Source organism: Thrips palmi, unplaced genomic scaffold (genome assembly GCF_012932325.1).
Source record: "Thrips palmi isolate BJ-2018 unplaced genomic scaffold, TpBJ-2018v1 HiC_scaffold_11, whole genome shotgun sequence".
Classification (NCBI taxonomy): domain Eukaryota; kingdom Metazoa; phylum Arthropoda; class Insecta; order Thysanoptera; family Thripidae; genus Thrips; species Thrips palmi.
In genome coordinates, this window is record NW_023144622.1 from 7,106,284 (window position 1) to 7,124,290 (window position 18,007).

General features: G+C 62.6%; 1 protein-coding gene across 6 annotated transcripts in view; it reads left to right on the forward strand.

The window, feature by feature from the left end:
* LOC117639518 (irregular chiasm C-roughest protein) overlaps window positions 1–18,007 on the forward strand; it is a 139,034-nt gene that overhangs the window by 106,049 nt on the left and 14,978 nt on the right. For all 6 annotated transcript variants that reach the window (XM_034375261.1, XM_034375265.1, XM_034375262.1 and 3 more), the window contains exons 2-3: window positions 8,548–8,687; window positions 15,996–16,179. In XM_034375261.1, the coding sequence (XP_034231152.1) occupies window positions 8,548–8,687; window positions 15,996–16,179 (324 nt within the window). The remainder of the gene's footprint in view (window positions 1–8,547; window positions 8,688–15,995; window positions 16,180–18,007) is intronic.

The following is an 18,007-nucleotide window of genomic DNA, read 5'->3' on the forward strand; positions in this document are numbered from 1 at the left end:
AAGTTGCTAACCCCTCTCCCTCCCTCTGTCTCTCTCGCTCGCTTCGCGGGTCAAACTTGACCGCGTCTCCACGGAGACGCCGTGCAGCGCGGGTCCCGCGGCGATGCGGCAGGCGACTGATTCCGCCGAGTCGCTCTGTCTCTGTCGCACTCGTGGGGCTTGCCGTGGGGGTGCGAGAGAGACGGAGGCCGCGAGGTGCCGGCGCTAACACACCGCCGCGTCGCCGCTGCTTTGGTTCCTGCGCCGCGCTGCGCTGTGTTTGTCCAAGCGAGGGCCGGCTGCCCCAGGGCTGCCCCAGGGCTGCCCCGCCAGCGCCGCCGCGGACTCGGACTCGGACGCGATCCCGTTCGCAAACACGCCCTTGTTTGCCTCCCGTATTGCCGGCCGCGCCGCCGCGCCGTGGCAGTGCACCGCCCGGCACTGCACAGTGGGCCAGAAGACCGGCGCAGCCGGCCAAAACTCTAGACGCGTTTTTAGCTCCAGAGTCGCTAAATGGGGCTCGAACCGAACGTGTGACCCCACCAATGGCTTGCTCGCCGAACGAGGAATCCATTGGTGGGGTCACACGTTCGATTCGAGTCCTTTTTCGCGACTCTGGAGCTCAAAACGCGTCCAGAGCTTTGCCGCCGGCGCCGGCCTGGCCCACTGTAGGCCTGCCTGCGGACGACGTGTTCGTGTTCCTCGGCGTTGATGACGTCACCGACGGCGGCCGATGAAGAACGGCGCCCGCGGGCAGCCTCCGCAGCGCCGCCACCGGAATAAAAATAAAAATTATTTGCCGCCCCGCGGCAGCCTGCTCGTTTCAGTCGCTCTGTCTCTCGCTCTCACCAGGCGTCCCGTATAGGTGCGAGAGAGACAGAGCCAACGACTCTTGGAATCAATCCGCAGGGGGCTGTGGAGGACCACGACACCGTGAACTCGTTCGATCTTCACGCACGAAGGCCGGGGCTTTTTAAGTAAATTTGAAAAACACATTATCAGGGCGGGCGGGCCGCGGGGCGGTTATCGAAGCTTATTTTGCGGCCGCCAATATACACACACTCCCCCCCCAACACACACACATACACGCACGCACACGAGCAGTTGAATCTAATAAGCCGTGGCGGGGCCCGGGCTGGCCGTGGGGCCGCGAGAGCTGCGCTCTGATTACTTAGCTGGGCCAGCACATGCCCGCCAACCCCGCCCCGCCCCGCCCCGCCCCCCCGCCCCGCCCGCTCACGCCGCCCGGAGGATCAGGCCGCCCACTCCCACTAATCCCGCTTCCAATCGATGTCCCTTTCTTCATTATCCTTTTCTGCGGCCGCGCGCCGTGCGCCATCTGGGGATCGGCGGGGCAGCCTCGCCCCCGCCTCGGACAAGGAAAGGAACAGGGAGGCGCCGGCCGAAACCGGACTGGTTTTCGGTGGGTTTTCAGAAAACACAAGAACCTTAAATTTCAAAAAATAAAATAAAATATTTTTTTTTAAAATTTTGGCGTGGTACAATAGCCACCACTCGGTTTTATATGAATCGCACGCGCAACGAAATTAGCGTCGGCGGCGCTAGAGTTGCACACACTGGTCGCCACCCGCTCGGCACACAATGATGGATTTCCCAGAGCTAGGTACTGTTGCCCCCCATCACCCCCACCCCGCGCTGAAAAACAAACCCCCGTCCACTAGCACCCCCTGCCCCCGGCCGCTGCCCCCGCCATGGCAGTCGTTTCCACGTCCCCGGACCCGGAACGCGGACTCCGGACTCCGGACTCGCTCGCCCGGATGTGTTATCAAATTTCACGCCTCCGCGGCTCCGGGCCGTTTTGATGTTTGCGCTAACGCCGCTCGCGCTCAAAAGACGCGCGGCCGCGGCCCCGTCCGTGCTGCCGACTGATTCCGAAGGGGTCGTTTCGTCGCTGTCTCTCTCGCACTCGCGGGGCGGGGCGGCCGTGTGAGTGCGAGACAGACAGTGTGGTAACGATCCTCCAGAATGAGGCGACTGGGGACGCGCAGGGCCTCGACGCCCACGGTGCGGCGTCGAATTTCGGCACTCGCTTAGAACGCGGAAGGCGCTGGCAGTGTCCAGTGTCTGACAGGACAAAGGCACACTTCCTCCATGTTTCCCCTTATTTTTTTTATTTTCCGCGCAGCCGGTTCCAGTCATTTCGCATTCGCGCGCGCGTCGGGGTCAAACGACTCACTCACGCGCGGCTGGAGTCTCTCTCTCTCTCGCTCCGTCGCGCTCCGGCGGCGAGCGCCCGCGCAACGGCGGGTAGGCAACCCATCCGGCAGCCCCGGGCGGCGGGCCTGCCCGCGCCACGGCGGCCCCTCTTGCTGGCTCGTCGCGAACAGTGCCTCGTCGCTCTGTCTCTCTCGCACTCACGGGGCTGGGTCGCCGCCACCGCGAATGTCAATAACGTTTAGGCAAGGTGCGGGCGTAGTGGCGCCGCGGCGCCGACCCTCGCTCGGGGCCATGCCACGCCATGCCATGCCACGCCTCGCCGTGCCTCCCCACACTTCCGCCGCGCCGTTTCCTGGGTCTCCTTCAGCAGGTGCCTACACTGTAAAGCCTCGCGGAAGCGACAAGCCGGTACTATAGGCTTCGCCATTAAAAAACTTTATAAACCTCGATAAAATGAAATCTTTATGAATTAGTATGTATAAAAACTTACAGAGGACTTTTTTAAAACCCAGTTTTACCTGCGGGACCCCCGTCGCGCTAGGAGCCACACTGCTCCGCCTTTCACACGCGCGCACACACACACACACACACACACACACACACACACACACGAGAGGTGAACAGCCGCACTGTGTTTGGTGAACCGTCTCGACACGCCAGTAGCGATAGCCGCTCAGTTTCCCCTCCCCTTTGCAGTGGCGGCCCGGAGTGACGCTCAAACGCGGCCCTGCTCCTGCTCGTTTCCTGCTGACGCGGCCCACACTCACCCCTGACCCGTTGCTGCCGGGAGGGGGGGAGAGGCTGGTCCTCACCATTCTATTACTTGGTTCGAACGAGTTTCGATCCTCCGGGCGCAGGGATACGACGGCGACTCCTCGGTTCCAGGTCCCAGGGCCTCGGCCCACCCTCTATGCTGTGACAGCAGCGCAAGGTGTGCAGACGGACGGACAGACAGACAGACACACAGACAGACAGGCGGAGAAAATGAAAATAGTAAGGAGAAACGGAGGGAGAAAATGAGAGCTTCTGGTGTCGTTGCGCTGCGCAGGGTTTGAGGTTCAGAGAGAGAGAGAAGAGAGAGAGAGAGACGAGGAGGAGAAAGGGAGGGATTCTTGACCGGTGGCCGATCCGATTCATCTTGCTGACCCAGCAATTAGGCTTCCCTGCCCTTGCTCGCCCCCCCCCCTCCCCTCCCGCCCCTTCCGCCGGCAGTGAGTGGGATTCAGTGTACACATCTGCCATTGTGCGGTCGGGCCGGCGGGGCTGGCGGGCCGGCCGCCTGATTCCCAGCACCGCGTTATTCGTCGGCGAGTGTTTGGCTGGCAACGCCACGGAGCGGTCGGCGGTAATTTCATTCCGCACAACCACGGACAGACAGACGGACGGACAGACACGCCCCGCGCGATGAACGCGTTTAAAAGCAATCTTGGCCGATTTCCCACTCGGATTGTGTTTGTTTTTCTGTCCCCCGCGGGGGCGGGCTGCCTGCCTGGATGGTCGCCTCGACTGCGGGGCGGCGGGGCGCGCTGGGGATGACGGTGATGAGACTCCAGTGAGCTGAATGATTTGCTGAAGCCGGCAACAGTGGGCCGGGCCGGGCCGCGCTCCGAGGAGGTTCGCGAGGTTCCCGAGGTTCCCCGAGGAGGTGCGGACGAGCGAGCGCGTGCTGCTGCGGGTGCCCGTGGGACGCGGGGGCAGTGCCGAGGAGGGTTGAGGGTCCGGAGGTCCGGGCGTCCGGAGGTGCGCGTGACCCCGAGGGAGGCCCCGCCCGTCCGGGGCTAGCTCATCCGGAGGTCCGGGCCCGGGCCCTCGCCCGCCTCGCCCGGCGTTTGGTCGCGGCGGTCGCTCGGACAGCATCATCGCATTTCGAGCTGTTTGAAGTGGAAGGGCTGATCCCAACAGCGTCTCTCTCTCTCTCTCTCTCTCTCTCTCCTCTCTCTCTCTCTCTCTCTCTCTCTCTCTCTCTCTCTCTCTCTCTCTCTCTCTCTCTCTCTCTCTCTCTCTCTCTCTCTCTCTCGCTCTCTCACGGGGCGCCCCACGAGTGGGAGAGAGACAGGACGCTGGTCCAGGCTGACCCGCTGCGGCCGCATCATCCCGAGTCATTAGTACGAGAAGTGCAACGTAAGTCGATTGGAGAGGCTTCTCCCCGCCCCTGGCACGGCACTGTAGGGTACGGCACGGCGCGGCGGGGTGGCTGCACTTTCGTTCAGTGTGCTGGTCACGGCACGTTGGTTACAGCCGGGTTACACTCGAGGGAGGAGCGCCCCGCCCCGCCCCGCCGCCACTACCGCTTTACGTGGCCACAAAACCCGGGCAACAGCCCTTGATCGGACTAGGAGATAGCCGGCCTGCCCGTCGGCCTGCCGGGCCCGCCCGCCGACTTCCTTCCCCACCCTTCGCCTGCATTTTCATTTTCCGCATTCACTCACTCATTCACGCCGCAGGGCGGACAGTGCTTTCGTCGCTCTGCCTCTCTCGCTCCCGCCCGGGACGCGCCGCGAGTGCGAGAGAGACACCCTGATCGGCATCAGCGTGCTGTCTGTGAGGGGTGCTGGCGCTGCGTTTATGCGCTCTCGCTCTGTCTCCGTCGCACTCACGGGATGGGCCCTAGCGGTGCGAGAGAGACAGAGAATCGGTGTGTTGGACTGCGCGTGGCCGGCCGGCCGGGGAGTGGCCAACCGGATTTCGCCCCAACTATCGCCAACTTTGGCGTCCGAGGCCAGAGCCGGGTAGTTTGAATGAGAAGCGACCACTATCACGCCGGATGGGGCCGCCATACAGAGGTGGATCGGTAAAGGGCTTTGATCGGTGGACTGCCGTGCCGTGCCAGAACTTCCCTCGCCTGCTCTCCCATTTGGTCTCCTCTCATGCGTCACCCCGCGGTTCCGCGGCCCGCTCGCCGCGCGAAGCCGCCACCGTTCGCCCACCCGAAAGTCCCACGCGTGGAAAGTTACGTGTTTTTCATCCACTTTTTCCCACTTCTCGTTTCCCTAAGCGAACGAACGACTCTCGGCGTCGTTTTTCCCGTCCGCGCGTGTGTGGCGCTCCCGTCCGTCTGACTTCTTTTTCCCAATTTTTTTTTCGGGATGACTTACGCCGTCACCGCACCCAGCTTCCCATTAATTTCACCAGCCCGATGACAGGGGAAAAAATTGAGTCGGTTTTTGAAAACGGATCCGCTATCCGGTGTCGTCGCCACGTCGTCAGCCTTGGGCGTAGGCCGCCCGGCCGGCGGCGCTGTCTTGCGGTACGGCCTATTGCCTCCACCGCAGGCGCTCCGGACCGCTCCGGACTGGTGCGCGCGCGTGTGTTTGCCGTCGTGCGTGTGTGTGTGTGTGTGTGTGTGTGTTTGTCGTTGTGCGTGTATGTGTACGTGTGTTTGTTTGCGTGCTCACCGAGACGCCGCGCCGCCGCGCCGGATGCCCGATTTGCAAGTGGCGGACGTAATGCGTTTTCCCGCCGTTTCTAATTTCGGCGGCAAGACTTGTAATTGTTTCCGGGGCGGTTGTGTAATTGCCCCCGCAATACGCCGCAATACGCCGCCCTGCTTTTTTACAGAAAAAAAACGCCTTCCTCCCCACTCTTCCCCCGGGGCGTTGATTCGCCCGCCTCGACTCCGCTTTTGCCGCCAAAAATAAAATGACTAGAAAAAATAATATTTCGAGTCGTAAGTTGTCGGCGCGTCCGGTGTTCGTCGTGGTGGTGGTCGACGTCGTCCTGGCCGTCAGGCCGTCAGCAGCCGGGCTGGGCCCTCCGCGCCGCAAAGTTGGCCATCCCGACGACAGTGCTGCGGGACTTTGCGCGGGAATATTAATTCAATCCGCGTTACCAACCTCACCAACCAACCCCCTCGTCTTGAGGCGAGCCGCCAGCCTGGTCGGGCCGGCCCCACTGCCGCCAGCCCCGCCAGCCCCGCCCCGCCGCAAAATCCCTATTCACTGGGGCCGCCGCGTGTCCGCAGCGTGTCATGTCGCCGCGGTCGGTCTTTAGTCTTTACTGGGGATGAAAGTTGGTGGCTCTGCCTCGCCATGCCTGCCGCTGTAGGCTGGCGGCTCACAGTGGGCCAGAAGACCGGTGGAGGCGGACAAAACTCGAGACGCGTTTTGAGCTCCAGAGTCGCTAAATGGGACTCGAACCGAACGTGTGACCCCACCAATGGATTGCTCTCCGAACGAGGAATCCATTGGTGGGGTCACACGTTCGGTTCGAGTACCATTTAGCGACTCTGGAGCTCAAAACGCGTTTAGGGTTTTGTCCGCCTCCACCGGTCTTCTGGCCCACTGTGCGGCTGGCCTGCCTGGCGGGGGAGTCCTCCTCCCTGGCGGCTTCCCGGCTTCCCCCGCGTCTTGCGGCAACACGGCAGCCCTCCTGCGCACTGACTCCGAGAGTCGTCGCTCTGTCTCTCTCGCACCTATACGGGACGGCGATGAGTGCGAGAGAGACAGAGCGACGCCTCTGGGAATGAGTGCGGCAGGCGGGCTGAGCCGGCAGCTGCTCTGCCGCTAGTCGTAAGTTTATCCCGAACGAACCGCCAACGCCGCCGCCGCGGTCGCTCCCTTCGTGTCGGAAAGCGTATGCAGATTCGTACGTCGCTCTATTTGCATGGCCGGCGCACTTATCCTGGGGTAGCTCAGCGCCGCGTGTGTGTGTGTGTGTGTGCGTGCCTGCGCGTGTGTGCGTGTTCAAGCTGGGTCCTCGACGCCCGCCCGCGCCAAACCACCCGAATCCCGGGTGAATGGAACGACACTCGACGAGGGCCGAGGGGGACAACTTTTGGCGCTGCTTCAGTTCGGATACCGCTCTCTGGGCGACGACCGTCGGCAGCCGCGCGCCGCCACTTGCCTCAAATAACTGACGGGACGAAAACTATTTTCTGGAGCGGAAAAACACACACACACACACACACACACACACACAGAGAGACAGGCACAGGGCGTCAGACAGAGAGATAACACCTTGTCGCCGCAGCTGCGCGCCGCTGTCAGCCAGGCCGTGTCGGAGCAGCGGAGCGGCGCGGGGCTCTGAAAACAAAATGACGCGACATCCCGGCGAGACTGCTCCGCTGCCTCTGCTCGTCGAGTCGACAGTGCAGGGACGCCCATGCGCTAAGCTTCTCGTCTGCGTGTCTGTTTGTCAGCTCGTCTGCTCGTCTGTTTGCCCATGGTTTGTCAGCTCGTCTGTTAGTCCATAGTTTGTCGCCTCGTCTGTTTGTCCGTAGTTTGTCAGCTCGTCTGCATGTCTGTTTGTCCTAGTCAGCTCCTCTGAGTTCCATAGTTTGTCAGCTCGTCTGTTTGTCCATAGTTCGTCTGCGTGTCTGTCTGTCCATGGTTCGTCAGCTCGTCAGTTTGTCCTTGTCAGCTCGCCTGCCAGTGGCGCGGCGTAACGGCTTGCCCGATGGCACTGCGGTGCAATACGGAAGCCTGCCAGCGAGGCTGGCGGGGCTCGGAATCAAGTTATAATTTCAATCGGGGGTCGTGATCGGCGGGGCCCAGCCCAGCCCGGCCCAGTGTCTGGCCGGCCGCCAGCGACACAGTGGCCCCGCAGCAGTATGCGCGCTCTGCTGCCAGGGCAACACGACTCGCGCCAAAACAGAAACAGTGTTCCAATTTTTGTTTGTTTTAGTTTTTGAGAATTTTTGGTGGAAAGAACGGTTGCGGCGAGTGGCCTAGTTGCGCACCTCCACCGTGCGCGGCGTGCGCCCCTCTGCGGCCGACCTGGCACTAACCCGCCGCCGCCCCGCCGCCCCCGCCCCCTGCCCCCCGCCTCCACCTGTTCCTCATTTTTACGAGGCGCGCCAAATTGGCTGTGCCTAGGCAGACCGCAGCCCAGCCGCTCCAGCCCCATTCTGAACCGCTGCACCGAGGAGGGCCCCCGCATGTCTGTGCCAAATACTTCGCCGCTGCCACCCTCCCCCTCCCTTCCCCTCGGCGTATTATCGCCGCCGCAGGGCGACAGATTCTTTAGATTCAATCTCCGCGCCGGGATTGCGTTTGGCCCCGGCGCAAACTTGCGCAAACGGCGCTGACGGGCGGTTGCAGGGATGTCTTTGCAATCAACGCGGCAATCGCATTGCAATGCGATTCGCAACCGGATGCAACAAGGCAGCGCGTCGGGGTGCACAGCTCCGCTTAGCGCACCTGGGGGACGGGACGGGCGCTGCGTTGCAAGCCATATATTAAGGCTATCACATTTTCCACCCCATTTGCCGCTCGCCGGCGCCTCTGTGTGTGAGTGGTGTGTGTGTGTGTGGGGGGGGGGGAGGCTTTAGCCCGTGCTGTATGGATGTCTAGATCTGCAAAGGAAACCACGATAATAGATGGCTCGCCCGCTGCCCACGGAGTGTTTATCCGCCGAGGCTAACGCTGTGCATCTCTCTCTCTCTGTTTGCAGACGTGCGTCGTGCCCACGCCGCGCTGCAGACGTTCGAGCAGCCGCCCAGCTACACGGAGGTGAACCCGGACTCGGACGTGAAGCTGGTGTGCAAGATCTACAACAAGCGGGGCAACTGCTCGTGGCAGAAGGACAACAAGGTGAGTGGAGTGGAGTTTCCTCGTGTTTGCGGCAGGCCGGGGTACGCGAGGAAGGGGTCGGCAAAAAAATTGGCGAAAGGGATAATAAAAAGACAAAGTCCTTTCCCTCCGGATGAGCCCGGCCTTGTCGGCGGCCAGGTGAGGCGGGGCGGGGCGGGGCGGGGCCCCTCGGGGGTGGGGGCGTGCGCTACATCATCGCCTTGAGCGGAAACAAACCATTAACGGCCTAGCGAGTATTACTTAACGGGCTGATTTATGGCCAGACTAATGGTTGTCGGACCGTCGGGGTGTGTCTGCGAGGCGGCCAGGCTCGGCTCGGCTCGCGCTGCCGTGTCCAAGCCAGGCCGGCCGCCAGCCACTTGCGCCTGATTAGGTTACGGTCTGCTGTGTTGCTTTTTGATGAGCCGCCGCCTTCTTCCTTCCTTCCGGACGTTCGTCTGGCCGTCTCAACCGTCTCGGGCGTCTCGGCGTCGTGGAGGAAGGGAGCTCGTAAACCGGCAGACGGCCGTCCGGGGGAAGCGCGGCGTTATTAAGAACGAGAGGTGCCAACGAGAAGGCAGCCGTCGCGGCGTGCCTGCCGCGCCCGCCGTGCCCGCGAGGCCGCCGTCGACGCGCTCCGCTCCGAGGCGATGCAGTGCCAGAGCGTGGCCGCCCAAGCGTCCGCGCGAGGTAATTTCCCCTCGAATTTTCCCCGCAGTGCCGTGCACCTGCCTGGCTGGCTGCCTGGCTGGCTGCCTGGCTGTGGCCCCGGTGCTCCGCGGGGAGTCGGTGCCAATGGTAAATCATGCAGTGCACTCCGGCCGCCCCAGAGCAGCCCGTCCTGCAGCACAGAGTGCCTGGGTGCGCTCTCGGCGGCCCCGGGCTGCCCCGGCTCTGCGGCGTGGACCGGCACCGCGATGAACGTCTGTCAATACCCCGCCCGCCCACGCCTTGTTCATCCACTGGAAGTCTCTCGCGCGCGGAGTAGCGCCGCCACGGAGCGAGTCATTTTCTGCGTCCGCCAGGTGGCTCGAATGATGTTCGGAAACGCTTGGGCGAACCCTCTTCCCCCCCTCCTCTCTCTCTCTCTCTCTCTCTCTCTCTCTCTCTCTCTCTCTCTCTCTCTCTCTCTCTCTCTCTCTCTCTCTCTCTCTCTCTCTCTCTCCGACACGTACGCATGTCACGTGTGTCACGCAACCGCGGCCGTTGTAATTCCATCTCGCGCGGCAGCAGCGCGGCCAAAAGTTTGAAGGGGCCATTCCATTTTCTTGTCTATAAAGCAGCCAAGTTGAGCGATCCGGCGGGCGGGCTGGCTGGGTCTGGCTGGGTCTGGCTGGCACGTCGCTGCCGCGTGCGGCGGGGCCGTTAGCCGTCTGCCCGCCTCGACGGGGAAACGTATGCACGCCGGGCTGTATGCATACGGGCTGTAGGGGCTGTACGGGCGGCGCGGAAATAGTTGAAGCGCCTCGCCGTCCGTTCGGGTTGGGGGTTGTCGGAGCGCGCCGAGGTTGAAATGTGAGAGGAGGGGGGGGGGCGTGAGAGTCGGCGTCCCCGCCGGCGATCCCGCCTGTTTACTCGGCGTCTTCATATCGGACGGCCGCGGTGTGTGTGTGTGTGTGTGTGGATCAGTCCCTCCCTGTATTTTTTCCCTATTTTCTTTCCCCTTTCCGGTACCGCTTTGGGAGGGGCGCGGCCAGTAGGCGTCGCAGAAGCAATGATACGTTCCGGGGGCCGATCGACACGTGACATATGAGACTTTGCCGATGGCGTGTGTGTGTGAGTGTGTGTGTGAGGTCCTCGTCGACGGCGTGGCGTGCGTGTTTGCATTGGGGGGCCTCGCCTCGCGGGACGACGGCGATGGAAAATTTCTCCGGCACACTACTCGCCCTCTGTGTGTGTGCGTGTTTTTTTCCGCGCCGCTGCTCCGCGTCGTCCGCGTCGTGTCGCGGGCCGTTCGAGCAGGTCGTCGCGTCCGGGCCGTGGGGCCGTGGGGCCGTGGGGCCACTCTCCGGGATCGGCTCGGATTAGGGTCACGGCGCTTGACGGCCGCGCCGTGGCCTGGCCGCACAGTGGGCCAGAAGAACGGTGGAGGCGGTCAAAGCCCTTGACGCGTTTTGAGCTCCAGAGCCGCTACATCGGACTCGAACCGAGCGTGTGACCCCACCAATGGATTCCTCGTTCGGAGAGCAATCCATTGGTGGGGTCACACGTTCGGTTCGAGTCCTGTTCAGTGACTCTAGAGCTCAAAACGCGATTCGAGTTATGGCCGCCTCCACCGGTCTTCTGGCCCACTGTGGGCCGCCGCCACCACCAGCACCAGCACGCCCCGCCGGGCCGCCGCCGCCACTCCGGCCTGATGCGCTCCGAGCGGCTCCGAGCCCCTGCAGCTAGGCTGCCCAGACGGCCCGCCACGCCGACGTGCGCGGCGGGTTGCCTACCCCGCGATGTGCAGGCGCTCCCCGCCGCCGCCTGGCCGGCCTAGCCCAGCGGTTAGTGTCGCCGCGTCTCTCTCGCTCTCCCGCGCGCCGGGCCGTGAGTGCGAGCGAGACGGAGAGCCCCTGCCGCCCCTACCGGGCCCTTTGTAGTACGCCGTAAAAGGCGTAAGGGAGGCGCGGCCCTAGGACGGCGCTAGGACGGCCCTAGGACGGCCCTAGGACGGGGATCCCCCAGGATGGGGATGGGGCCCCGCCGGGCCCGGCCAGGCCCTGCATCGTGATGTAGTCACTAGCCGGCGGACCGGTCCTTGCACTGGCCCGGGCCGGCCTCGCCACTTAAGGGGCTCGGAAAGATCAGCGGCCGTTTGTACCGCCGAGGAGGGCAACCGAGGGGAACCGGGGCACTGCCGGGGCACTGGCAACCCTCGCCAATTACTTTGCGCGGGCTCTTCAGGCCAAGTAGTGCGCAGTGCACAGTGCTCCCCGCGAGTGCTTCCTCGCAATGGCGGATGGACGCGGCTCGGCACAGTGGGCCAGAAGATCGGTGGAGGCGGCCGAAATTCTAGACGCGTTTTGAGCTCCAGAGTCGCTAAGCAGGACTCGAAGCGAACGTGTGGCCCCACCAATGGATTGCTCTCCGAACGAGGAATTCAGTGGTGGGGTCACAGTTCGGTTCGAGTCCTACTTAGCGACTCTGGAGCTCAAAACGTGTCCGGTATTTTGACCGCCTCCACCGGCCCTCTGGCCCACTGTGCACGGCACGGTCAAACTGTCGTGTTTTCGTTCCGTGTTCCGTGCGCTCCGCCCTCGTGATTATTTTAATGTTCGGACCGGCGAGCTGGCCCGGCAAACGCCACGGTTGTCTTCCGTGTTCCGAATCAATTAATGAATGCGTGCATGAATGGCTGAAGGAATTGGACTGGACGCTTGTAGTATTGAAGGGGCGATGAATGAATGAATGAATGAATGAATGAATGAATGAATGAATGAATGAATGAATGAATGAATGAATGAATGAATGAATGAATGAATGAATGAATGAATGAATGAATGAATGGGTGCTGCTCTCCCTCATGCACACGGCAGGGCTTTTCGCATGGGTGGGGCTTCCCTGGCGATGGGTGCCCGGCCGTGCCCGACTCGGTACCGCCGTGCTGTGCTCAGATATAGATTATGAAGGATGAAGGCCCCCCGTCCCGGGCCTGGGCCGGGTCTGCCCCCCCCCCCCCCCCTCGCCGCAGCTCTGATATCGGAAAAGGGATGTATCCGATTGCCTTATTGCGATCCAAGTTGGGAGGAGACGTGTGTGTGTGCGCGCGCGCGTGTGTGCGTGTGGTTGATGGTGTGCGGCATACACGGCTCGATCCAGCCATCCAGCTGCTGATTGCGTGTTATTGTTTTATCAGCCTCCCGTTGTGTCTAGCTATCTCATCTTCTGTCGCCCCCGGCCCTACCCTGGCCCCGGCTGGGGCTGGGTCGAGCCTAGGCGAGCCTAGGCGAGGCGCTTTCCCACGACCTAGAAGCGGCTGCTCATTGCATTGGCTGACGCGCTGGCGAGGGCCTCGCCTGGGGATGAAGCGACCAATCAGAGACCGTTTCGAGCGCGTAATGCCGCGGAGTTTAGGCCCTCTATCACTCTTCTCTCTCTCTCTCTTCCTCTCGCTCTCTCTCTCTCTTTCTCTTCCGGGCGCCTTTCTGCCAGCTTCTCCTCGTACGCGCGCTTACGCACACTGGGGGGAATCAGCGGGGATTGAAACTTTAACGATGTGTGTCGAAACGCTTGTAAACGCGCTCCTGGCGCCTCGACCGCACTCTCGTGTGTGTGTGTGTGTGTGTGTGTGTGTGTGTGTGTGTGTGGTGTGTGTGTGTGTGGCTTTGCCGCCCGGTGTGTCTGGAGCGTCGGATTTTGCAGGCCTTTTGACTGCCTCCGCCTGCTTAACCTCAAGTCAAAGCCGCTCGGTGCGGGTGCCGCCGGGTGCCGCCGGCCCCGGCCGCTCCGCCACTCCAAGACGAGGAGGAAGAGGACGGTCTGCGAGCCCTCCAGCCTTCATCGTGGAGCAAGACGATTACACCGTAATTGCGAAGGGAAGGGCGACGACTGCCGGGAAGGAAGGGTTGCCGGCTGCCTCCTCGCCGCCGTGGTTGCTCTTCAAATGAAGCACAAGGCGCTAAGCCCCGCCGCCGCCCCGCCCCGCCCCGCCCCATCTGCTCCCCTTCCCTCAATGAATATATCTGGCGGGCTTTGTTGACGCTGTAGAAAGTCCCCTATTTGTTGCCGCCTCGCCTCGCCTTCGGCGTCGTGCTCCGGGGGAGGGGTCGGGGGGGAGGGGGCTCTGTATTTATGCGGCCCGCAGGCCCGGCTGCAGGCTCCGTCTCTCTCGCACTCGCGCGGCGTCGCGCACACGTGCGAGAGAGACGGAGCTGCCCGACAGGCCCGTCGGTCTCCCCCCCCCCCTCGCGTTTATCAGCTGATGACACTTTGCGGGCCGCGGCGCCGCGCCGCTCTATTTAGACTGCACTGGCTGAGCGGCCCGGCTTTTCCTGTTATCGTCGCGGGCCAACTTTAGACTGACGGCGACCCCGCCTTCGCAGACTGATTCCGGGAGTCGCTATTGTCGTCGCACTGCCGGGAAGGACGGCCCGCTAGTGCGCGAGAGAGACAGAGCGACGACAACGACTCTGGGAGTCAGTCTGCCGGCCGGTCAGCGGGTCAAGTGGGGTGGTCCCTTCGGGTCCCTTCGGGTCCCTTCGGGTCCCTGGGCCTTGCCGACGGGGACTCGGCCGACGATGACCGGCCGAGGGTTGCTGGCGGCCCGGAGGTGGCCCTCGCCTCGACAGGCAGACAGACAGACAGACGGACAGGCAGGCAGACAGGCAGACAGACAGACAGACAGACAGACAGACAGACAGACAGACGGACAGACAGACCGGCGCCCCGATCGCCTCCCCGCCACTGCGATATGATCCGATACAACGCGATCGGCGGCGTCAGCTGCCCGGGCGGCCTAGAGGGCCTAGAGGCGCCCAGCGCGTGGGAATGGCCCACGCGGCAGCGCGCGGCAGCCACTGGAAAATGAGGCCGGAATTGTTTAGCTTTTCCCCCTCTCTCTATCTCTCTCCGTCTCGCTTCCGGTTCGGGTTCGGCTGCGCGGCGCTGCGCGGGGAATCGAACCCCCAACCCTCGCCTTGTTGCGCATGATTAGACGCGATGGGGATTGCGGGAAGCGGTTTAAGGACGGAACGATGAGGTGAGGACGGCCCCGCCCCGCCCCGCCCCTCCCCCACACCGTAAAAACGCGGCTTATTGGAATTCAGTCCGCTGTTCATCGGAAATGTAAATAGAGGGCGAGGCGCCGAGCGGCCAGGGAATTAAGGGAGTTAATGGTCCGCGGAGGGGGGAGGGAGCTTCGCCTTGCTTCGCCTTATTTGACCAGACTGCGCGCTGCACAATCATTAAGCCCGGGTTCGAGTCCCGCCAGCGGCGCGGAGAGGGAGCCGGAAAAAAGTGAGCCGATAACTGGCGCGCGGTCCTGGTAGTAGTTGCGATCCGTTTACTGGGTCATGGCTGCGCGTTCGCTTTGTTGTTGCCGTGTCTCTCTCTCTCTCTCTCTCTCTCTCTCTCTCTCTCTCTCTCTCTCTCTCTCTCTCTCTCTCTCTCTCTCTCTCTCCCTCCCTCCCCCGGGGGTGCCGCGTGTCTCTGTCCCTCCCCCGGGGCGCGAATGCGTGCGGCGCGCGCGTGCGTAGGCCGGTCACGCGCGCACGCTTTGACCGATATATTCATTCTGGGGGTGTGAATGGAAAAAGGGTCGTACCGGAAAGTTGTCGAACGCGTTTACCCCCTTCTGGCCTCGCCCCTCCCCCCTCCCCTCCCCCGGTACACAGCGCCGCAGCGGGCCCGCTGCCAGAAATAGAAATCCCTACACTCCGTAATGAAAAGTAATGGTGCTTGAAGCTCGCGACAGCGTCACAGCGTGCCTGTCGCTGCTGGTCGCCTCTCCGCCTCCGCCGGGGTCCAGCTGAGACGAACAAACTTTGCCTCCTACACTGCAGCGCAAAGTTTCTCCTTCTCGCCGAGCGCGGGGCAGAAAAAAAATCCCGACCAAATGTCGAAGTTCGGTCCTGACAAATATGGCGGGAGCGGCGTTTTATGCAGTGTGGGGATCAACATATCGCGGAGTGATTTTGATTTTTTTTTTCGCCCCGAGTCCATACGTCATGTCGGGACTTTGCAAAGTTCCCCCCCTGCCCCGCCTCGCCGCGCGCCGCGCGCTAAGGGGGCAACTTTTACCATCCATACTTGGCGGCCCCGGGTTGGCTGTGGTCAGTCTCGCTTCGTGACGTATCGCAGGGAAGGCCGCCGCGCCGCCTTGCCGGCGGCCGTTAAATTATTCCTTCTTTTTCCCGCTCGAAAAGCGAGTTGTTATTCGCAGGGCGAGGCCGGGTGACGGACGGCACCACGCTGTAAAGTGCAGCAGGCGTCGATATGCTAATTCCTCGCCGCCGATTCGCCGTATTTTTCAACTTTCCCGCGTTTTCCACTCGCGGATGATGAACGGACGTCGCGACGCCGAGCCAAATTGTGTTTTTTTGTTGTTTTCGTTTCTTTTTTTGGCGCCCCGTTTCCGGCCGAGCGACCCGCTCGCCAGATGCGTTTCGCGCCACACCGCCGCCGTGCCGCCAGAGAGGCGTTTCCGTCGCTCTGTCTCTCTCGCGCCGGTGCGGAGCGCCCCGTGAGTGCGAGAGAGACAGCGACGGGAACGGTCCTCAGAATCAGTCAGCAGTACGAGGCGCGCTGAGCATCCCATTTTCGGTTCCGAGGTTCAAACACGATTCCGCTCTCTTTGGTCCTCGATTTCCTCTCCTTTTCTAACCACGCTCTCTCTCCGTCCCGCAGCCCGTCGGCATGTACCCCAAGAAGTACGAGTGGGCCGGCAGCCAGGAGCAGGGCGACTGCAGCATCTGGATCCGCAACGCCACCCTCAACTTCGACGACGGCCTCTGGGAGTGCCAGGTGACGGCCTCCGAGTTCACCACCGGGGACGCGCTCACGTCGCCGCCCGCTAAGCTCGTCGTCCGAGGTAAGTCCCGGGTTCAACACCCGCCCCCTCTCTTTTTTTCTGTCGATTTTTTCTTTTTTTCCATTACGAGGACAGCTCGTTGAGCGCGCCGGCAGGCCTCCGCTTTGAGCTGTGCTGCGCTGTCCGGTGCAGCGGGCGTGAATGGACACGTCCGCTTTATTTTACACTCGCCTCGTCGCCCTGTCTCTGTCGCACTCGCGGCGGGGGCTTCCCGCCGGGCGTCGCGCAGGCAGCGGAGCGAGAGAGACGGAGCGACGGAGCGAGCCCTCGGAATCGGGCCGCTGCTGCACTAGAAACGAGGCAAAAAGGGCGACAGCGGGTGAAGGGCCAGGCCCTGTGTGACGGATGGCTGGCTGGGTGGATGGATAGATGGATGGATGGGCGGCGAGCCCTCAGCCTGCAGCACTGATTGGGGGCAGGGCCGCGCCAGGGCTGTGCCAAGGGCTCCGCCGTCGACGGCGTCGCGCTCATGACCGTCTGGAGGACGAGAGTTCTCCCTTGTCACCCTTTCCTGCCCCCTCCGAGCCTTTCTGGAGGTGAAGGCCGGGCAGCAGGCAGTGCATTCTCCTTTAAAACGACACCAGAAGAAATTTGTTACCTCGGGAAAATTTCGTGTAAATTTTTGGCGGAGCGCCGGTCCACTTCCTCGTTCTGGAGGCCGGCGGCGTAGTCGCGGTGCGACCCCCCAGGGCCTCGGCCTCCACCACACTCGTGGAGGTGGCCGCGGCGCGCAGGCCGTGCTTGGAGCGAGGGGAGCGGGTCAGTCCTTGTCCTTCCAAAGGGTCCGAGGCCGTGGCGTCCATAATGCAGCGTGCGTCGTGAGGCCGAGCTGGCCGAGGCACTCCGGGAGAGGGGAGGGGAGGGGAGGGGAGGGGAGGGTCGTCGTGCTGTCCCCTTGATTGACGCCGAGGCCTGGCTACCGGTGTCTCCACGATAAATGTACCTATGGGGGCACAACCATCGCGCGCCATGAATGCACCTACACTCTAAATATGGGGTGCCCAGAAACTGGGCGCCTTTGTCGCCTGCCCCACTTTTTAGGGTGCCAAATGTCGCCCAGTTTCTGGGCACCTTGTCGCCCAGTCTCGGGGTGGACAATCATCAGTAACCGGCCCTCTCCCATGGTAGAGCATGCCAGATGTCTAGTTCCTGGGCGACTAAGGTGCCCATCTGGGCACCTTTGGCACCTAGTCGCTGTGAGCCATGGGTGAAGGCAGGTTCTAATGGTTTGCCACCGAGACTGGGACAAGGTGCCCAGAACTGGGCGACATTTGGCACCTAAAAAGTGGAGCAGGCGACAAAGGCGCCCAGTTTCTGGACACCCTACATTTAGAGTGTAGGGACCACATGGCACCACATGGCAATGGCACCACACCGGCTCTATTCACACGACGGCGCACGAGGTTCCCGATCGCGGATCCGCGGTCGGCCGCCCCCCTCCAGTCTGCCAGAGATTCACGGCAAAGAAGGCACTGGGGAGCAGAAATGTCCGGCGGGTGGCTCTGCAAGGGGTGGGAGGGGAAGGCCAAAGCCTTGCGGAGGGGGAGAAAAATCCCCCTCCCCTTCCTCCTACTCCCGGAAGGAGCGGCGGCAGGAACAGCAAGGCGGAGATAAGGAGGGAATGGGATCTGGAAACATGGAGAGGCTGAGATTAGCGCGGCCCGATCGGACGCCCGAATCGCACATTCATTACTGGGGGATCTGGCCGTGCCGGGCCGTGCCGAGCCGCGCTGGGAAACAGCTTGATACAGAGAGGGGGGAGGGAGCCAGTCACTTATGAAAGGCCCTTGATTATTGGCGGGCCGCGAAGACCAGGTCGCCGGTTGCG